General features: G+C 34.7%; 3 protein-coding genes across 3 annotated transcripts; all 3 read left to right on the top strand.

Moving 5' to 3' along the window:
- The first annotated feature begins 1,921 nt into the window (after nucleotides 1–1,921).
- LOC133764288 (olfactory receptor 5D13-like) lies at nucleotides 1,922–4,256 on the top strand. The gene is made up of 2 exons (XM_062197959.1): nucleotides 1,922–1,929; nucleotides 3,314–4,256. The coding sequence occupies exons 1-2, from the start codon at nucleotides 1,922–1,924 to the stop codon at nucleotides 4,254–4,256; spliced, it is 951 nt and encodes a 316-aa protein (XP_062053943.1).
- Nucleotides 4,257–10,208: 5,952 nt separating this feature from the next.
- On the top strand, nucleotides 10,209–11,165 carry LOC133763670 (olfactory receptor 1165-like). Its single transcript, XM_062197465.1, has one exon. It carries the CDS (start codon nucleotides 10,209–10,211, stop codon nucleotides 11,163–11,165), a length of 957 nt encoding a protein of 318 aa, XP_062053449.1.
- Nucleotides 11,166–11,690: 525 nt separating this feature from the next.
- On the top strand, nucleotides 11,691–17,599 carry LOC133763669 (olfactory receptor 5D13-like). The gene is made up of 3 exons (XM_062197464.1): nucleotides 11,691–11,709; nucleotides 12,440–12,482; nucleotides 16,657–17,599. The coding sequence occupies exons 1-3, from the start codon at nucleotides 11,691–11,693 to the stop codon at nucleotides 17,597–17,599; spliced, it is 1,005 nt and encodes a 334-aa protein (XP_062053448.1).
- Nucleotides 17,600–20,990: the final 3,391 nt, after the last annotated feature.

Below are 20,990 nucleotides of genomic sequence, written 5' to 3'. Positions count from 1 at the left end.
TCAGAAACTCAGACAATAAATATTGTCTGTTTTTTTTTACAAGTACTAAAATTGAAATCATTTGTACGTTTAAATAACTGGTAGTAGCACTAATTGGTTAATAAAATGGCCAGCTTCTTCTGAGTTTCCATCAACTCAGCAGTTAGAGCATCTTAAATGCATTTCAGGTGGGATACTTGAATGACTGCCTCCTAATCAACAGTTCTCATTTGATGACATGTGGGAGTTGGTGTAAATAAATCCCCATGGCCATCAGTTCTCAAGTGGGATAATCCTTTGGTATATTCTATAGTGTTTTCAAGACTATCCCCATAAGACAAAACATTAGTTTCCTGCAGCTATAGCTGACTGGGTAATATATCTTATTTAGTTGCCTTTTCTGTAGATTTCATATGTGTACGAATCTGTTTTAGTTTTAAGGAGTCATATAATCTTTGCTTTCTCTGAGATTTTCTAAATAGATTGGGAAAACATAACATATGAAACGTTCAATGAAATATAGTTAGAGCTTATACTGTTTTTAGATCATTTTCTGTTGGTTAACTACTAAGCACAAGCATGTTTAAAGTTTATTAATCTTATTAAAGGATTCCTCCGTAAATGAATCAACCAACTACTTCTGAATTCAGGTGAGTTGGCTGAGTTCTTTTATTCATGTGATAGAGAAAATACTGACTTAGGCTGATCTTTTCAGGAGACAAATGCATCTATAGGTTCAAGTGCCCCCAAATCCACTCCACTTGACTGTGTTCTCGATATGTTTATTCTATTCTAGTTTTCTCCTTGGGTGTCTGCCATGTGCCCAGCCATGACACCAACATTCTGGCAAATATTGAATAACAAAAATTGAGGCCATCTGTACAATTCCTATAATCGCTGAGGAGGTGAGAGATAGTAACAGCTATGCCTGTAAATGACAGGAGGCTGTTTATGGTCATTGTGAGTGAAAAACAGGAATGTGTACAAAACAGAGAAGAAACAGTAAGTAATGTTGATGATAGTATGTAGTAAAAAAAAACAATAATGAGAATAACAGGGAAATAAACTTTTAGTAAATGGGTATGTGCCACATGGCAATTGATAATCTTCAAAGAGTAGAGAAGAATGCATTAGTAGTCATAAGATTGGATTTCTAGAAATGAGAAGTTGTGGTCAAGCCGAGCTTCACAATGTAGATTTCTTGGATTCATTAATTCAAAGTATTTGATATCCTTGAAGTTACTGACTGCCAGCTTAAATAATTACAGAAAATTCTTGCACAGTGTTTTGTAGAGTACTTTAACTTGGTGGGAGTGTGGTTGGGGAATCTTGGTGTAACATAGCATTGTTAGGCTGAGGTTTTGTGAATAACTACTGAATAAGAATTGTTGAGGCATTGTTATTTTGAAGGATATCTTTCCTTCAGGGAAAATCCTGTAGGAATCCCAGAAAGCTATACTGTAACAGAAAAACTTAGGGGAATACCAAAATACAATTATGATTTTAGATTAAATAACTAATTGATATTATATAGTTCTTATATTGTCATGGGAGTTTAGGAAGATTTTCCACATTATATTGCCCTATGCCCCGATTGTTGCTAGCTATGTATGCTTAGGACTGATTTTTCATAACTACAAGTTTTTGAAATCTCACAAATTATTTATAATTCTAATAAACACAAAACTGAATACTATCCTTTGTCATATGGTGCCTTAAAAACTGAATACATTGTAAAAGTTTCTACTTCAGTCCTAGTATTCTAAATTTTCTATTGTTAATATGCTCATTTTCTTGTTGAAGAAATACATTGAGGAATATTCAAGGAACATTATGTTATCTTGTTGGGGAAGGGTCTACCCTAGCACGTCTACTTGGCAAGGTTTTACACTTGAATCAAAATATAAAAATGCACTTTTTCTATTGTCTAAAGTTTATTTGCATGGTCTTGTTTTTTCATAGTTCTTATTGTTTGCCATTCAGCCTTCTTTAAAAAAAAGATTTATTTGTTTATTTGAATGGCAGAATCAGGGAGGCAGGGAGAGAGAGAGAGAGAGAGAGAGAGAGATCATCCATCTGCTGGATCACTCCCCAAAACGGGCAGAGCTGGGCCAATCCGACATTGGTGGTCAGGGGCTTCTTCTGGGTCTCCCACGTAGGTGCAGCACCCATATGGAGCGCTGGTGCTTCAGGCAGTGGCCTTACCTGCTGAGTCACTGGCGCCTCGCCTTATTCTGAATTATACCACATCTGGAAATGAAATTTTTCATTTAATGATTTCAATGATTTTATCATTGTACATATTTTCCTATTAAAAATAACTTTTAAAGTATAAATGTCATCAACAGTAACACTTTACATTTTTCAACATGTTCAACATGAGTGAAGAAAATCAATGTTCTACATGAGTGAATAAAATGTTAGTATATTACTCAATATATCTATAAAATATGTTGAAAATACGACTGGATTACTAGAAAACAGAACATCAATGAAAGAACATAAAGCAATAAATTTTAAGTTAACCATTTTATAGGGTTGTTTTTATTTCTCAAGTTTTTAACAATCATAGATTAAGTATCTTATACTTTAGCACATGAGGGAAAAATGAAAATGTCAAAAAATATGTTATGTATTTTCCCTCAGCTAATTTCAGATTTAGGCATAAGGATTAGAGTGGTTTCTCACATGAAGCAAACTGTCTAATGACAATGATGTGTCATTTGAAATAAAGCAGGCTGTGCTCTATTTGTAGGATTATTCTTATTTAAATATTATTTTTATCATTTCCCATTGCACACACACATTATTATTTAATGTGCAATTTATATGAGAATAAACACCAACTTTTGAATAATGTAACAGTGGAATTCTAGTATTTTAAGCAAAACTCTTCTTTTTTCTATGTATTTGAAATGCACAGTTACAGAGGGAGAGAGAAGTGAAGAAAGAGAGAGAGAGAGAGAGAGAGAGAGAGAGAGAGAGAGAGATCTTTCATCTGCTGGTTCACTTCCCAAATGTCCACAAGAGCCAGGGATGGGCCAGGCTGAAGCCAGGAACCTGGAGCCTTTTCTGGTCTCCCACATGGGTGCAGGTGCCCAAGCACTTGGGCCCTCTTTCACTACCTTACCAGGTACATCAGAGAAGCTGGATCAAAAGTGAAGCAGCCTGGTTCCTATGGATGCTGGCGCCACAGGCAGCGGCTTAACCCACAACACAGATCTGCTTCAGCAATACTGACTAGAGATGCCAAGCCTCTCAGTGTTCATTTTCTTTTCCTATTGTAAAGAACAGTTGTCACTTTTCTGGATTAACTTTCTTATTTTGTCCCTAGGACAGAAGAAAATCAGACTGCTGGAATCACCTTCATCCTAGTGGGCTTCTCAGAATACCCAGACCTCCAGGTGCCCCTGTTCCTCGTGTTCCTGACCATCTACACAGTCACTATCCTGGGAAACCTGGGCATGATTTTAATCATCAGAATCAACCCCAAACTTCACACCCCTATGTACTTTTTCCTTAGCCACTTGTCCTTTGTGGATTTATGTTATTCTACATTAGTTTCACCAAAACTATTAGAAAACTTGGTTGTGGAAGACAGAACCATCTCCTTTGCAGGATGCATCCTACAATTCTCTTTTGCATGCATATTTGTGATTACAGAAACGTTCATGTTGGCAGCGATGGCCTACGACCGCTTTGTGGCCGTTTGTAATCCATTACTCTACACTGTTGTGATGTCTCAGAAACTTTGTTACTTGTTGGTGGCTGCTTCATACTCTTGGAGTATAGTGTGTTGTGTAACATTTACATCATCTTTGTTGACCTTATCCTTTTGTGGGATTAAGCTTATAAATAACTTTGTCTGTGAATACGCTGCCATTGTTGCAGCATCCTGTTCTGATGCCTCCATTAGTCAGATGATCATTTTAGTTGGTGCCACGTTCAATGAAGTAAGCAGCCTGATCATAATTCTTACTACTTACATCTTCATTTTTATCACAGTCCTGAAGATGCCTTCCACTGGAGGGCGCCACAAAGCCTTCTCCACATGTGCCTCCCACCTGACGGCCATTACCATTTTCCATGGGTCTATCCTTTTACTCTACTGTATTCCTAATTCCAAAAATTCATGGCTGATTCTCAAGGTAGGCTCTGTCTTTTATACAGTAGTCATTCCCATGCTTAACCCTCTGATCTATAGCCTCAGAAACAAAGATGTGAAGGAGACCGTGAGTAAGTTAATCAACAACAGATTGTTACATCATAAAATATAATAAAATGAATATTAATTTTTGTGGGTACCAATGTAGTTGCTCAATAACAAATTTGAACAGTGTCTATAATAATCTTCTAACCTAATATCTATGCATTAAGTATAATATTTTGTAAGTTAAATTTAAAATAAAAATATTATCATAGATGAAATATCAGACCACATAACTAAATATGTAACTCATATTTTGTAATACAAAAGTTAAATAGATTTCTATATTTTGTCATGTGATTGTCCTGGGTCACTTTCATCTCAGTTTTCTTGTGAAATGTGGGTTTTTTTGATTATTTTGAGGATTACCATTTAAAATGAAGACATTTACCTTATAATATAAAATTAATATAAAAACAGAAAAACATGAAATATTTAAACGTTTTAACATAATTTTACACGTATTACTTGACATTTTAAATTTTCCAGGGAAACAGAAAAAACAAGTATGTATACGATAAATAAATATATATATATATATATATATATATACACATACACATACATAAAGAGTCCAGAATCTGGTGCCATTAATTTTATTTGATATTATGAATTATATGTCCTCTATACATGCTAGCACAAGAATATGATGCCTATTTTACAAATATATTGCTATCATCCCAGATTTGTCATTTTCAATATGACTATTCATCATTATGTACTTGTTATTAAAAATGGCATAAGGATACTTTCTACTTATTTCAGGGGAAGAAAATAATATGGAGAGAACCTAATTATCTACTCACGATTTTTCCCATGATACTACAGTACAGTAACTGGCATGGTGATACTGATATAATACACAGATATCATTCAAGCATCAAATGTTTGTTAATTAAAAAGGGACTTTATCATAAACTCCAATATTGTATAATAGTATGCAAATGTTATTGCAATAACATTTTTGTAAATTATTGCAAATAATATGCAAATGTATCGCAATACCATTATTGCAAATAATATGTCAGCTATGTTGAAAAAAGTTGGAGCACTTTTGTTTTAACCCTAGGCTAACTTCATCAGCTAACCTTCATACTACATGTCTGTATGTCATCTTCCAAATACCATTTAGGTAATGGTCATTGTTGAAAGCCAAGCCACAGTCGACACAATTGATAATAAAATCATGCTTCAAGTCCCCATCTGGATTTCATCTGTCCACATCACAGGAATCAGAGAAAACTACAACTAAGCTCAAAAGCAAGGAGTGATGAAGTTATGTGTTTCTTGTAGAACTGCAAAGATACAAGTCATCAGTCATAGGTACAGGGAAAAGTGAAGAATTCAAGTCAATATCTATGAAAAATTCATTAAAATATTTACCACTTTGAAATCAGTTTTCCTTAATAATGTCATATACTTTATTACAGATAATATATAACACATGGCTGTGATTAGTATTATTAAAGGTGTCTAATAATTGATAGGCTCTTTAATTTTCTTAACAAAAAGACTGGTAGAGATTATGTCTAAGAAGTTATTTTAGTTCTTCATGTTTTCCCAATCTGAGTTTAATGTTTATCAGCAGAGAGTAAGAAGATGTCCAAGTGTTGCAGTTCCAGTCCAGTTGAGTAAATGTTACTAATATTATCCCAAGGTTTAGTTTTATTTTCAAACAAAAATTGAGTGTTGTTTTGCTATAATTGTTTACACCAATCATGGGTCCTACTTACTTACTATTTAGTTTTACAAAAAAATTTCTCAATTTTCATAGTACATTACACCATTAAGAATGAATTTACTTAAATTTTTATTTGTCCAGCAAGGGTTACAATTAAATGTTCCACTGAAGTATCTTTATATGTGTATGTGTTTGGTGCATGCATAAATGAATATGTGTGCATATATGCATAATTTAACTCAAATACATAGTAATATAGAAAGGACTTAAGAAATTAACTCAGGTACTGTAGAGAAATCCATCTATTCAATAAGATTTCTAGCATAAGGATTGGAATAAATTATTTTTAAACACACATATTAATTTCAGAATTACATATAGTTCTACTCTACTGGAAAGTGAAAATAAAAATAATTGAATTCTTTTAAGAATAGAATTTTTTATTGTGATGAATGTGTAATTTAGTGTAACACATTTTTTTCCACAAAATCTCAAGTTGTACTTTCAGTCTAAAAGTAAACATTTTAGCTGTTAAGGTAAATGTGTTTTAGATAACATGTTATATTTCTACAAATGCACTTGATTGTTACTCTTTTAAACCTGTGGATGTTATAGGCATCAATGTGACAATTTTTTCCATGTGGGTGGCAGGACACTTGCTGAGGATGCACATGAGGCTAAAGAAAGTTATACAATACAAATTTACTTAACCTGCATGTAATTATAAAAATAGATATCATATTGTATAAATGTCAACTTTCATAATAAATTGACAAATATCTTAGTATACTACTGTATAATTATATTAATGGATTTTCTCTCTGTGAATGTCTATTCTTGCTGTCAATTGTATTAGAATAAAAGAGTGCCTAAGAAAGAAGTTGAGAGCATTTCTTTCTCATGGAAACATCCATACATCCATAATTAAGATATCTGTGCTTTTTTTATCTGTTAATCTGAAGTTTGAGTTACTTGATGAAAAATATATTTATAGGTCATGAAAATAATGCTTAATGAAAATGCTATTAAAATACATTGGACACATTTTGTCTTTGTCTCTTTATAATGAGCTTGTTTACTATATTGAGATATCTATTAAAAATAGAGAAAAGAGAAACATTGCTTTTGTTTCTCAATGATATGCTTTAAAAGTGATCAGTTGCTTAGATCTTAAATGACACATTTTAAAATAACCCCTTGCTTAGATCATAAGTATTCTCAGTGAAGTAATTTCTTACTTGACTTCAGTCAAAATACCAGATCATATATACTGATGGGGTTCAACACTAGAATCTTACAAGAGACACTTATTTTTTGCTCACTATCCCCTATTAAAAGAGCTGTATAAACTAATAATTATTGAACATTAATTAGTTACTTCGGTTTAGACTTCCCATATATTGAAATCTTCCAATACAACCAGCACCAGAATTTCCAGTCCCTTTGAGTAATTTTTGTAATTTTTTTAAAATCACATTGCACAATGTGCTTGGCCCAAGTCTTCATGGCCGTCAACCAGTGTAGCAGTATTTTGTTGGGTCAATGTTTATCACAACAGTTTTTCTTCCCTGGTATGTGCTGTACTCCAATAGACACAAGAATCACATTGATGGATTTAAAGTAGTAGTACTATGACCTATATGATTGTACTGAAGAAATAAAGCTCAATCTATAAAAAGAAAAAAAATCCTGATGCCTAACATATGCCATTCTCTAAACCTCCTGCTGAAGGAATCTTTAGAATGCAAAAGTAACTTATGTGGTTGTAGCTAGTAACATGTACAGTGCAATGCTATATATGTTTCTACATAAATACTTAAACAAACAAACAAACAAGCCAAGTGAAAAGATTAAAGCTGCAACTGTTGAGAGATGATTGGAGTAGGTATGATCTTTCTTGTTTTTTTTTTTTCCATGATTTTCAGAAATACACCTCTATATAGAGGTAAAATTTTTAAGATACAAATATCAAACTATGAATAATTTTGGAGATCTTACATTCTGTGTCACAGTAAAGATTTCCTCTCATTATCCTGTTTTTACCTCTTGACATTAAGCCGTGAGGATTCTCCAGGGACCCTGTCCCCAGAGTCAAGGAGTAGATATGAAGCACACAATATGTCCCTAGGACACAGTTTCAGGATCTGTCTGTTCCTTAAAGGGGTCTCTATGCTTGCTGTGAAATTTATGGACAGTGGTAAAAGCATCACTAGTTGCTTCCTTTATTAAATTGCATTTTGAAGATCACTCACTGCCTATAAAGACATTGGAAAATATATAAGAAAAGTTTAATTTTGAGCAGAAATTGTGCATGCAGTTTAGTAATAGTAGCAGGAGATCTACCAATAAAAAATGTGCTCCAGGAAAATTTTTCTTTTGGTGAGTTGTTTCAATGTTGAGCATCTTATCATTCTTTTACTATATATATTAAAATCTTGGGCATTTTAATGGAGGAAAACCTTTTGTGAGTTATGTGGAGCTCAATGGCTGATGTGCATTTGAGATGATAAAGTTTATTTTCCTTTTTTCTAGGACTATGGGACTGAATTCCAAATGTTGTCCTTGAATACTCTTAGGTACACTTGTGGTTTTAGATGAAATGTTAAATATAAATTTATCCACATGGAAAGTAATTAATTAAGGAAAATAAACATATGCATACATACATATATCAAATTGTAAACTATGGCATACATATTATAAATAGTGTAGTGCAAGGAAAATAGAGCAGGAGACAAACAATTATAATTGGTTGACCAGGAAAGTTTGCTTAGAAGATCTACGTTGCGTAGTTGTCCTTGAAACGTGACATGGTGTAACACATTAGAGGAGAACAGCTGCCATTTCAACGGATTAGAAAAAGTAAATGATTGCTTAATAGGATTCAATTAAAAAAACTGTCATAAATATACAGAGAGTATTGTATTTAGTGACAAAAATGTACCTATTACTTGAGGATATTATAAAAATCCCAATAGAAAAAAAATTTTGTTTTAATGTATTTTGTGCTACAATGTTGTTAAAAATACTTAAATCATGGTGCTCAAAGCTAAAGAGATGTTCGATTTTATCATACACTAGGAGAGACCCTTGTATCTAGGTAAAAATTGGTGATGGTAGGAGGAAAAAGGAAGTTTTTCAATTTCTTCCATGTATTTCCTTACTTACTTTCCAGGAGCCATAAACAGAGACTATATAATTTTACAAGAAAGTGTGAAAATGATGCATTATTGTGGAATCAATGGCATTTGGATTTTGAAATTGAAGGTTAATTTAAAATTAAAAGGAGCCAAGTATATAAACACCTGGGTTATTTATTTTTCTTTTTCAATGTTGTAAATATTTATGCATTTAATTCACTCACTCTCAGTAATCTTGCCAGAAGTTTAATTAACTCCAAACAATACCATGCCAAAGCCAAAAGCCAGGAGTTCTTCTGAGTCTCCCACGGGAAACAGGAGCCCAAGCACTTGGGCCATTCTCTGCTGCTTCCCCAGGTGCATTAGAAGGGAGCTGGATCCAAAGTGTAGCAACTAGGAATAGAACTGGCATCTATATGGGATGCAGGTGCTACAGGCGCCAGCTTAACCTGCTAAGCCACAACGCTGACCCTGTGTAGATATTTTTAAGTAGACATTCTATGAGTCCTTTATAATGGAATATACTTAGGGTAGGTAAAAGTTCAACACATCAGAACTAAGAATGTCTGACAATACATTCTCTGCTTCAACTTTACTATGATTGTATTTATGTATTAAAAATGCTTAACTTTCCCAAGGTCTGATCATATGATGACTATGATCTGTTAATTGTTTTTCTGATTTTGTGGCACATCTACTTAGTTCCAATACAGTTGTATTTATCATGGCAATTTCAATGCTTTAAGTAGCACACACATTTATAGATAACTATGAACTAATATTAATAAACACTATATTTTCTAGATAAGGAACCTAACATACTGGATGATAAGGTTAATGATTCATTATGAAAAGACAAAAAATGATCAAAAAAGACCCCAAGGTGAAGGAGAGCACTCGGAAACATACATGGACCATGTTTGTCTTCGTTGGTTTACAGCCTGCCTTTCCTGAGTCTCCCTCCTGACCCATCTGCCCAGTTTCACTGTTCAGCTTTTTCTCTTCCTATTCTTTCCCCCTTCTCTGCTTTCTCTCCCTGTTTTCCTCCCTTCCTTCCTCCCTCCCTCCCTCTCTCCCTTCCATCCTTCCTTTCTCTCAACTCTTTCTTTACTTCCTTTCTTTCTCTCTCCCTTTCTCCCCTCCGACACACATCTTCCCCTCTCTTCTTTTCTCACTTCTTTTCCATTTTAAATGAAAGGCAATGAAGGTGAATGAGGGGAATCTGAGCTCCGTGAGCACCTTCATCCTCTTGGGTTTCTCAGAATACCCACACCTCCAGGCACCACTGTTCCTGGTGTTCCTCGTCATCTACACAATCACTCTTCTGGGAAACTTGGGCATAATTGTGGTCACAAGGATCAATCCCAAACTTCATACACCCATGTACTTTTTCCTCAGCCATCTATCCTTTCTGGATATGTGTTATTCCAGTGTATTCACACCCAAACTGCTGGCAATCCTGGCTGTGGAAGACAGAACCATCTCCTTCGAAGGATGCATGACTCAGTTTTTCTTCATCTGTGCTTTTGTGATCACAGAAATGTTCCTGTTGGCAGTGATGGCCTACGACAGGTTTGTGGCTGTTTGCAAGCCCCTGCTCTACACAGTTGCTATGTCTCATAGGCTCTGTGCTCTCCTGGTGGCTGGGACTTACACCTGGGGTGGCCTCTGCTCTCTGACACTCACATACTCTCTGTGGGAGCTCTCCTACTGTGGCTCTAACGTCATCCATCACTTTGGCTGCGAGTACTCGGCCATCCTCTCTTTATCTTGCTCAGACCCCTCCTTCAGCCAGACGGCGTGTTTCATAATTTCGACATTCAACGAAACATGCAGCCTCCTGATCATCCTCGCTTCCTATGTGTTCATCGTAGTCACCATCGTCCAGATGCCTTCCAAGGGTGGACTCTGGAAGGCCCTCTCCACCTGTGCCTCCCACCTGACTGCCATCTGCATCTTCCATGGGATCATCCTGCTTCTCTACTGTGTGCCCAACTCCAAAAGCTCGTGGCTCCTGATCAAAGTGTCCACTGTGTTGTTTACAGTCATGATTCCCATGCTGAATCCCCTGATCTACAGCCTTAGGAACAAAGATGTGAAGGAGACAGTCAGGAGATTAATCAACTCCCGACTGTCTTCTCACTCAATGAAATTTTAAAAGATACGTTTATTTTTGTCCAAATATGTGTGTTTTTTATCTTCATTGTTCTTGTTAGTTCTTTTTTATTTTAAGTGAATATTATTAATGTTTAATCAACGAAAGCTGTATTTGCCATTTTTGCTGTTCAGAATGTCTTTTAATTTTCGCCATAATGGGAGTCCATATATATGTAATACAGTTAAAATGCATTTTATGATTTACTTCTCTTTAGGAGGTTTCAGAGAAATATGTTTTATACTTCCCACACCCACTCCAGACACTATGAAGTCTGAAAAAAGAGGATACTTCTCTATTCAGTTTATTTTTTATTGTAGTTCAGCTTTAAGTTGTGTTTAATGAAAATGATAACATAGGTGACAGCTACTTTTACTTACTCCCTACTCAAATCATCATATCCAGTTCTACAGTTAGGGAAACATATGTGTGTTACCTCATCTTCCTCAGACCATGATTTAGGTGACAAAATGGCAGCTTACTGAAATAGTACATGAACATTTGGGAGGATTTGAGTGGTTCTTCAGGATGAACAAAGTCATTGCAGGTAAGCCTTGTACATCAGCATTTCATCTCTAAAATGGCAGTGAATTATTTCTACCTTCATGTAATCATACTTTAGTTGTTTGAAATTATTCAGGCAGTTTTTATCAGGTACAGAAAAGCATGTAAATATGAAAACGACCACTGTGAAGAAAAGAGCATGCTCGTAGATCCAGAAAAGGAAGAGGCATGACATGCTCCTTAGGACAACGCAGAGGGAGAGAGAGTAAGGGGAAATGTGAATAAGAACCTTTATTATGGTAACTGTGAGAGGGAATCATTGGAGTAGTATAAGTAAATTTAGCATAAACAGGTTTTAATAATGATAACAAGCAACAGTGTATTGAGGTTTCCTCTAAATCTCTCTAGTATTTGGCCATAGGTATGATTATGGAAGGTGGATAATGGCTGGGCAATTTAGAGCTTAGTAAAGGTGGTGATCTGGGGCATAGTTTGCCAGCTCTAAGTATATCAACACCAGGGAGAGGCTGCCTTTGCAGGGATAACATGGACTTAACATGTCAAAGCATCAGATTATAGAAAATTAAAGATCTGCTTAATGCATTTGCTTAGACTTCTCCCATGTTTTGTAAGCATTAGCCCTAAGGCAGAAGACAGAAGTGAAAGCATGATACTGAAATATTGTATTCAAAGAGCCGCAAGCTTCCATTTGTGGGCTCTCTTGGTCTCTCATCTAGAATAAGAAATCAGTCATGGTTTGGTCTTCCCTTTAGAAAAGCCCACAGTACAAGAACAGATTCTGCAGGTATACAGCCTGTGAGTAACTAAGGCCTGCCAACAGCTTGTCAGTGACATTGCAGGTACACTCTCCATGACTTCAGACCATTGAAATTACTGTTGCCTCAAGAGAAAATTTCTTTTCTTTTTTTTTTTTTTTTTTTGACAGGCAGAGTGGATAGTGAGAGAGAGAGACAGAGAGAAAGGTCTTCCTTTTTGCCGTTGGTTCACCCTCCAATGGCTGCTGCGGCCGGCGCATCGCGCTGATCTGAAGCCAGGAGCCAGGTGCTTCTCCTGGTCTCCCATGCGGGTGCAGGGCCTAAGCACTTGGGCCATCCTCCACTGCCTTCCTGGGCCATAGCAGAGAGCTGGCCTGGAAGACGGGCAACCGGGATAGAATCCTGCGCCCCAACGGGACTAGAACCCGGTGTGCCGGCACTGCAAGGCAGAGGATTAGCCTGTTAAGCCATGGCGCCGGCCGAGAAAATTTCACTACAATCTTGTGGCAGCCAGAATCATGCAGTGAGCCACTCCGAATTCCTCACCCTCAGAAATTACTTAAAACACTATAGTTGCCTTACAATACTGTTTGAAGACATTTGTAGCCATAAATATCTAGTAGAAGCACTGAATGACTAATACACCAACCAGTCTCCTGCTTTCCAAACCATATTCTTGCCTGAGATTTTTCCATAAGGCTCAGTAGTTAGATATTCTCAAAGGCATTTCAGGTGGGGTACTTGAGTGAATTCATCCAAACAAGCAGATCTCATTCAATGACATATGGGAGTTGGTGTAAAAAAAAAAAAAATCCCTATCATCATCAGTTCTCATGTGGGATAATCCTTAGGTATATTCTGTGCTGTTTTTAAGATTTCCCATGAGACTAACCTTTATTTCCTAAAGCTGTAACTGAATTTCCAAAGCATCTTATTTAGTTTCCTTTTCATTTATATACATGACATGTATTTATGAAACTGTTTTTTGACAAGGTTTAGTTTTTGAGTGGTATAATCTCTGCCTTATTACAGTTTTCTCAATAGAAAAAGTAATATATGAAATATTCATTGAAATATACTGTGAGATCCTTCTACTGCTTTTAGGTCTGTATTTATTTTTTTTTACTACTAAGCAGGAGCATATTTGGAGATCATTAATCTTCGCAAAATATTCCTCAGTAAATGAATTACTCAAGTGCTTCTGTATTTAGGTGAGTTTAAGTTATTCTTTTAGTCTATTTATAAGTAAAATACTGAGTTAGAATGATGTATGCAGGAAACAAACACATCTATGTGTTGAAGTTCCCCCAAAACATACTTAGCTCAACATAGAGAGAGCCTATACTCTTGTTTCCAGATTCGGTCTTAACTTTGTGCCTTGATAGATATTGTGTGCCCAGAAATAAAACCAAAGTTATGGTGAATATGAAATTTCAAAAGTTGAGCCTTACCTATTAGGTTCCTATAATCTCCGAGTAGCTAAATGATGGTAACAATTATATCTAAATGATAATATGCTGTATGTGATAATTATGTATTAAAATCACAAATGTGTGTGAAACAAGAAAGAATCAATGGGTAATTTTTATAACAGTAGATGGCAAACTTAAACCTATTGAGAGTGAGAATAACAGGAAAATAAACTTTTAGTAAGTGGGCTTGTGCTAAAAAGCAGTTGATAACATCTTTTATGAGAAGAGAAGAATGCAGTGGTGTTAAGATGATTGGATTCTAGATTGGGGCAATTTTAGGCAAACCAAGCTGAACAATGGATTCTCAATGCGCTCACTATAAAGATATTTGGAATACTTGAAGTTACTGACTGCCAAGTTAAAAAAAAAAAAAAAAACAGAAAATTGTTCACAATGTGTCAGAGAGAATTTTAAATTTACAGGATTGGGAATGGAAAACATGGTCACAAGATGGCATTGGAATGCTAAAATATATTTAAACAAATATTGCATAAATATTGTTGAGGAATTATTCATGTACAATGATGTAGGAATCATGGAAAGCTATATTGTGTGGGAAAATTTAGGAGATTGTGAAAAACAATTATGGTCTTAGATTAAATATACAATTGAAATTTTACAGTGCTTTTTATGTGAATTTAAGGAGATTTTCTACATTTTATTCCCAAAGGCACAGAATTGTTGCTAGCTGTCTATGCTTAACACTGATTTTCAAAACTACATGATTTTGAAAGCATAGTGATTGCTCATACTTCTAATAAATAAAAATGTAAATAGTACTATTGGTCATACAACGTCCTGCAAACTTTGAATATATTATTAAAGTTTGTATTTCAGTATTAGATTCTAAATTTTATACTCATTTTTATTTTTCTCAATATAAACAGATTTTATGTATTCCACTGGTACAGTTCTAAGAAAAGATCCTACTTCCTTTCCTCCCTCTCATTCTTTCTTTTTTCTTTTTAAAGATTTATTTATTTATTTGAAAGTCAGAGTTACACAGAGAGAGGAGAGGCAAAGAGAGAGAGAGAGAGAGGTGTTCCATCCGATGGTTTGCTCCCCAATTGGCTACAATGGCCGGGGCTGCGCTGATCCAAAGCCAGGAGCCAAGAGCCTCTTCCTGGTGTCCCATGGGGTGCAGGGGCCCAAGGACTTGGGCCATCTTCTGCTGCTTTCCCAGGCCTTGGCAGAGAGCTGGATCAGAAGTGGAGCAGCCAGGACATGAACCGGTGCCCAAATGGGATGCCAGTGCTTCAAGCCAGGGCATTAACCCACTGCGCCACAGCGTCGGCCACCTTCTCCCTCTTTCAATCTCTTTCCTTCCTTCCTTTCTTTTCTTTTCATTCACATAATTTAATCCACTGTATAATCACATGCTTAATTCACCACTAACCTCAATATTCAACAAGGTAAAAGTTAAAAACCATAGTTTCACAGGAATATAAACAAGGGCTAAAACAAAAATCATTTCCCCAAGTGTCCATTTCATTCCTATACACTTTTTCTATTCCATATAATTGACAGCCACATATCACAGATAACATATGATGTATGATCTTGTTGAAATGGGCTTGTTTCAGCAACATCCATTTTGTTGCAAAACACAGAAGTTGATTCTTTTTTATGACTGAATAGTGTTCTATATGTACTATTTAGCTTATCCAGTCTTTAGTTGAGGGACATCTGAGTTGATTCCATAGCATAGCTATTGTAATAAACTTGGGGCTACAGATAACTCTTTCATATGCTGAGTTCATTTCATTTGTGTTAATTCCCAGGAGTGTAATGGCTGGATCATATGGTAACACACTCATCTCTGGTTGAAAGAACACATGATCTGAAATTGAAGAATATTCTAGAAACATTTTATTGTCTTGAGAAGAGTCTATCCTGCACTTACATTTTGCAAATTTAAACTAAAATAAAATGGCAGAATATGTTTTTTTCCTATGGACTAAAGTTTCTTTGCACAATCTAGTCATTCATAATTTTAACTGTTTGCCTTAAAGCTATGTTCCAAAATATGACATATCATTCGATCTGTCTATAATAACTTTATCAATGCACATACTTCGATTCAAAAACTTTAAAATATAATATAGGCGACATTAATAATAGTAATTTATTTTTTTAAAATAGATCAATACAAGTGATAAACGTTAGTGTATTACTTCAACACATGGCTAGAATATGTTGAAAGTGTTGGGTTACTAGGAGACAGAGGGTGATGAAAATAAAGCAAACAGAATATATTTAATTCACCATTTTCTAAGATTGCTTCCATTTATCAAGTTTTTCATTGTCCTAAATTAATTTTCTTACACTTTAACTGGTGAGGCTGAGAAGAAAATGATAAAATTTATGACACTTACTTTGCCAAACAGTTTTGACTAATTTCAGATATAGAAAAAAGGGTTAGAGTGGTTCTTCTCATGAAGCAAGTTATGATAATGAGTCTTTTTATTTGAAATAAAGCCAACTGGGCTCTGTTTTTATTAATGTTGATATTTCTGTTAAAATATTGTTTTTTACATTTCCCTCAAACACACAGAATATCCTTATTTACTGTTCAATTTTTATAAAATGAACACAAATTTGAATTGTTTTACAGTGGAATCCTAGTATTTTACTCAATACTCTTAATAGAGATGCCCTATGCTTTAAAATTTTATTCATTTCACTGTTTCATTGCACATATTGGTTCTCATTTCTCTGAATTAACTTGCCTTTTGTTTCTAGGATCCGAGAAAATCAGACTGCTGGAGTCACCCTGATCCTCGTGGGCTTCTCAGAATACCCAGACCTCCAGGTGCCCCTGTTCCTCGTGTTCCTGACCATCTACACAGTCACTGTCCTGGGGAACCTGGGCATGATTTTAATCATCAGGATCAACCCCAAACTCCACACCCCCATGTACTTCTTCCTTAGCCACTTGTCCTTGGTGGATTTCTGTTACTCCACAGTAGTTACACCCAAACTGTTAGAAAACTTGGTTGTGGAAGACAGAACCATCTCCTTCACAGGATGCATCCTGCAGTTCTTCTTTGCATGCATATTTGTGGTGACAGAAACGTTCATGTTGGCAGCGATGGCTTACGACCGCTTTGTGGCAGTTTGTAATCCTCTGCTGTACACGGTTGTGATGTCTCAGAAGCTCTGTTCCTTGTTGGTGGCTGCATCGTACTCTTGGGGTATAGTTTGTTCTTTAACATTTATATATTTTTTGTTGACCTTATCCTTTTGTGGAACTAAGTTCATAAATAACTTTGTATGTGAGCATGCTGCCATTGTTGCTGTGTCCTGTTCTGACCCCTCCATTAGTCAGAAGATCATTTTAATCTCTGCCACATTTAATGAAGTAAGCAGCCTGATGATAATTCTTACTACTTACATCTTCATTTTTATCACAGTCCTGAAGATGCCTTCCACTGGAGGGCGCCACAAAGCCTTCTCCACATGTGCCTCCCACCTGACGGCCATTACCATTTTCCATGGGTCTATCCTTTTTCTCTACTGTATTCCTAATTCCAAAAATTCTTGGCTCATGGTCAAGATAGGCTCTGTCTTTTATACAGTAGTTGTTCCCATGCTTAACCCACTGATCTACAGCCTCAGAAACAAAGATGTGAAAGAGACAGTGAGCAAGTTAATCAAAAACAAGTTGTTATGTCATAAAATATAATGCAGGGATGTAATTTATTTTGAGGGTACCAACATAGTTGTTCAATTACAAATGGGTTTATGATTTTATAGCAATGTTAAAAAATCTATTATCTATGCATTTAATCTAATATTGATTAATATAAATTTAATGTTTAAAGTATTATTAGAGAGGATACATCAGAAAATAGAAATTAATCCTTTAATTCACATTTTATAATACAATAGTAAAATGGATGAATAAATTTTATCACGACTGACGTGGCTATTATTGATCTCAATTTGTATTGCAGCATATGAATATTTGAGAAGATATAAAGAATTGATATTTACAACAAAGAAATCTACCTTATATAAAAATTAACATATTAAGAGTTATTGAGAAACAGAAAAATAAGCATTAAAATGTGTACATTTAATTTTACAAATACCATTTTTACACTTAAAGATATCCATACCAACAAAAATAAGTAATAAAATTTAATCATTTTGACAGAAATACATAATATAAATACATAATACATATATAATTGTATACAAAGTCCATATTGTTATGGTATAAAACTGTTTTTGGGTTTGTGAAATGAATGTTCTCTATGTATACTAGCAGAAGAATAATGCATGCTTAGCAAATGTATGCCTATCAACCTTGTTTTGGCATTTATATCAATGTGACTATTCATCAGTTGCTTATCTATTTATTAAATTTCACTATGGAAAATAGTATGGAGAGGTTTTAATTATGTTTTACCCAGTTTCTCCTGTGGTGGCATAAACGGCAATCCACATATTGATGTGCTGTAAGGGCAGATATTATTCAAGTATCAACTATTTGCTGATTTTAAAATGAAAAACAATAATAACTTCCCAGGATATGCAAGAATAAGCAAAAGTTTCATATAAGCAACATGACTGAGGTAGCTATTTTATAACTATTTGTGACATTTGGGTGTTAACCCTGGGCTAAATTTATCAGTTAACCATCAGACTACATACATGTCTGTCTGTATATCTTCCACCAAGTACCAGGTGGAGAATGGACTTTGTTGAAAACTGGGTCACCATAGACTATTCCAACAATACAAACACACTTCAAGTTACTCTATTAATTTCACCTGCGAACATTTTAGGAGTCAAAGCAAACAATATGGCTAAGCACAAAATCAAGGATTGTGGAAGTTAACTTCTTGTAGAACTGCAAAATTACAAGACAACAGTCAAGGGTACAGGGAGAAGTGACGAATGAAGCTCAATATTTACAGAAAATGATGAAAGTGTTTGCCTCTTTGATCACATTTTCCCATGCTAATGCCATAATACATTATTATAGATAACATGAATCATGGTTGTGATGGATATTATTCAAGCTTTCCAATAATTATAAGCCATTTAATTTTCATTAACCAGAATGCTAACTGATATTATGTAGAACTTACCTTAGCTCCTCATGTCTTGCCAATCTTCACTAATAATTATCATCAGAGATTAGGAAGACATCGATATGTTACAATTTCAGTCCAACTTATCATGTGTCACTTGTATTCTTCTAAGTTTAGTTTTAGTTCCAAATAAAAATTGGATGACTTTTACTGTAATTCTTTACACTAATCATTTGTCTTGTGGGATTTACTCTTTAGGTATAAATAAGAACATCCTCAATTTTCATACTGTATCACAATAGCATTAATGAATTTGCCTAAATTTTTATTTGTCCACCAGAGGTTGGAATTCACTGCTCCAGTCAAGTATATTAAAATGTGTATGTGTGTGGTGAATGTGTGCACTTTATGTGTGCAGATATGAATCATTTAATAAGGCTATTTAGGAATTTGAAGGGACGCTAGAAATTTTACCGAATATTTTGAGATATTTTGTCTACTGAATACAATTTCTAGCACACAATTAGGATGTAACATTTTAAACACATACCGATTTTCGCAGTTATGTAAATTATGATTTGTTTTTATTGGAAAATAAAAACAAAGCAAATTAAATGAATTCCTTTAACACAGAAGAGAATGTTCTTTGTCTTGGCAAATGCTGTAAATATGCAGTTTATTTACAGAATGTAATGCATTTTCCCACAAATTAACAAGTTGGACATTCAATCTGAAAATAAATGCATTTTAGAGAATATAAACTAGTTCGTGTATGATCACATCTAGTGATGGCCGTAAGATATTTGTGTCTAAAAATGAACTTGTATATCATTCTTTTAGACTTTTGAATGTAGGAGGCATAAATGTGGCATTTTTTTTTTTTCCCATGAAGAGCTGTGGCTGGACACTTGCTGAAAACATCTATGATACTAAAGGAAGTTATACAGCTTAACTGTCACATCATAATGGAGTAGTGATTATAAAAATTGATTTGTATCACATTACATAATTCTCAAATTATTTATTACTTTGACTATATAAAGGATTAGCTATTGTACTGTTGTCAGACATATTTTGCTATATGATTATATTAAGATTTTCCTCTATCCAATTTTTTTCCTTGTTGTTAAATGCAATAAGATAAGTGTCCTAATTAAAAAAAAAAAAGTGGGAACATTTCTTTCCCATGCGGTCATTCACAATTAACATCTCCTCTTCTTTCTACCTCTTTATGTAATACACAATTCCACTTCTCTATTGAAGCGGCAGTAGTCTGAGTTACTGACTTTAAAACTGTATTCAAGTCTTGAAAATTATGCTTAATGAAATCTAATGCTGAAATGAAACAATACATTGGAAAAGGAAAATGAGTTAGTAGCATATGCACAAATAACAACCAAAAAGAGCATTCCTTTCTGGAAAACATGATCTGTTGCACTGGAATTTCGAACTGTAAGATAATAATACAAAGAATTAATTATTTTTAAAAATAGAACTTATTGCACAAAATGTTCTTGCAGGCACATGGACTTCAAACCCCTTTAAAACTTTAGGTTTGGCTTATAAACCATAACTGAGGTATTTATAAAATAAAAAGAAAAGGGGAAAATGGTTCTATTGCTCAATGATATGTTTTAAAGCAATCCTTTGATGACCTTGAATTACATGCTTTAAAATAATCATATGCTTAGATTTCAAATGTATTTTCAGTGATTTCATTACTTTCTTGACTTCAGTAGAAATACTACCTCATATGTCCTGATATAGGTCAGCTCTAGAATATTCCAAAGAAATGTTTATTTTTCACCCACTATCGCCTTTTACAATAGATTGTACTTGTAATTTTAAACTTTAATTAGCAGCTTAATTTTAGCCTACCAATGTATCTAATTCTTCTGGTGCTATCTACAGCAGAATCTGCAGGTCCTTTAAATAATCTTTGTAATCTGCATGCTGCTACATGATGTGTGTGACTCACGTTTTCCTGGTCAGCAACCAGAGTAGTGGTATTTTGTTGGGTCAATATTTGACAAC

Source organism: Lepus europaeus, chromosome 7 (assembly GCF_033115175.1).
Source record: "Lepus europaeus isolate LE1 chromosome 7, mLepTim1.pri, whole genome shotgun sequence".
NCBI classification, from domain to species: Eukaryota; Metazoa; Chordata; class Mammalia; order Lagomorpha; family Leporidae; genus Lepus; species Lepus europaeus.
Note: the sequence above shows the minus strand (reverse complement) of the source record. Positions and strands in the feature narration are given on the sequence as shown.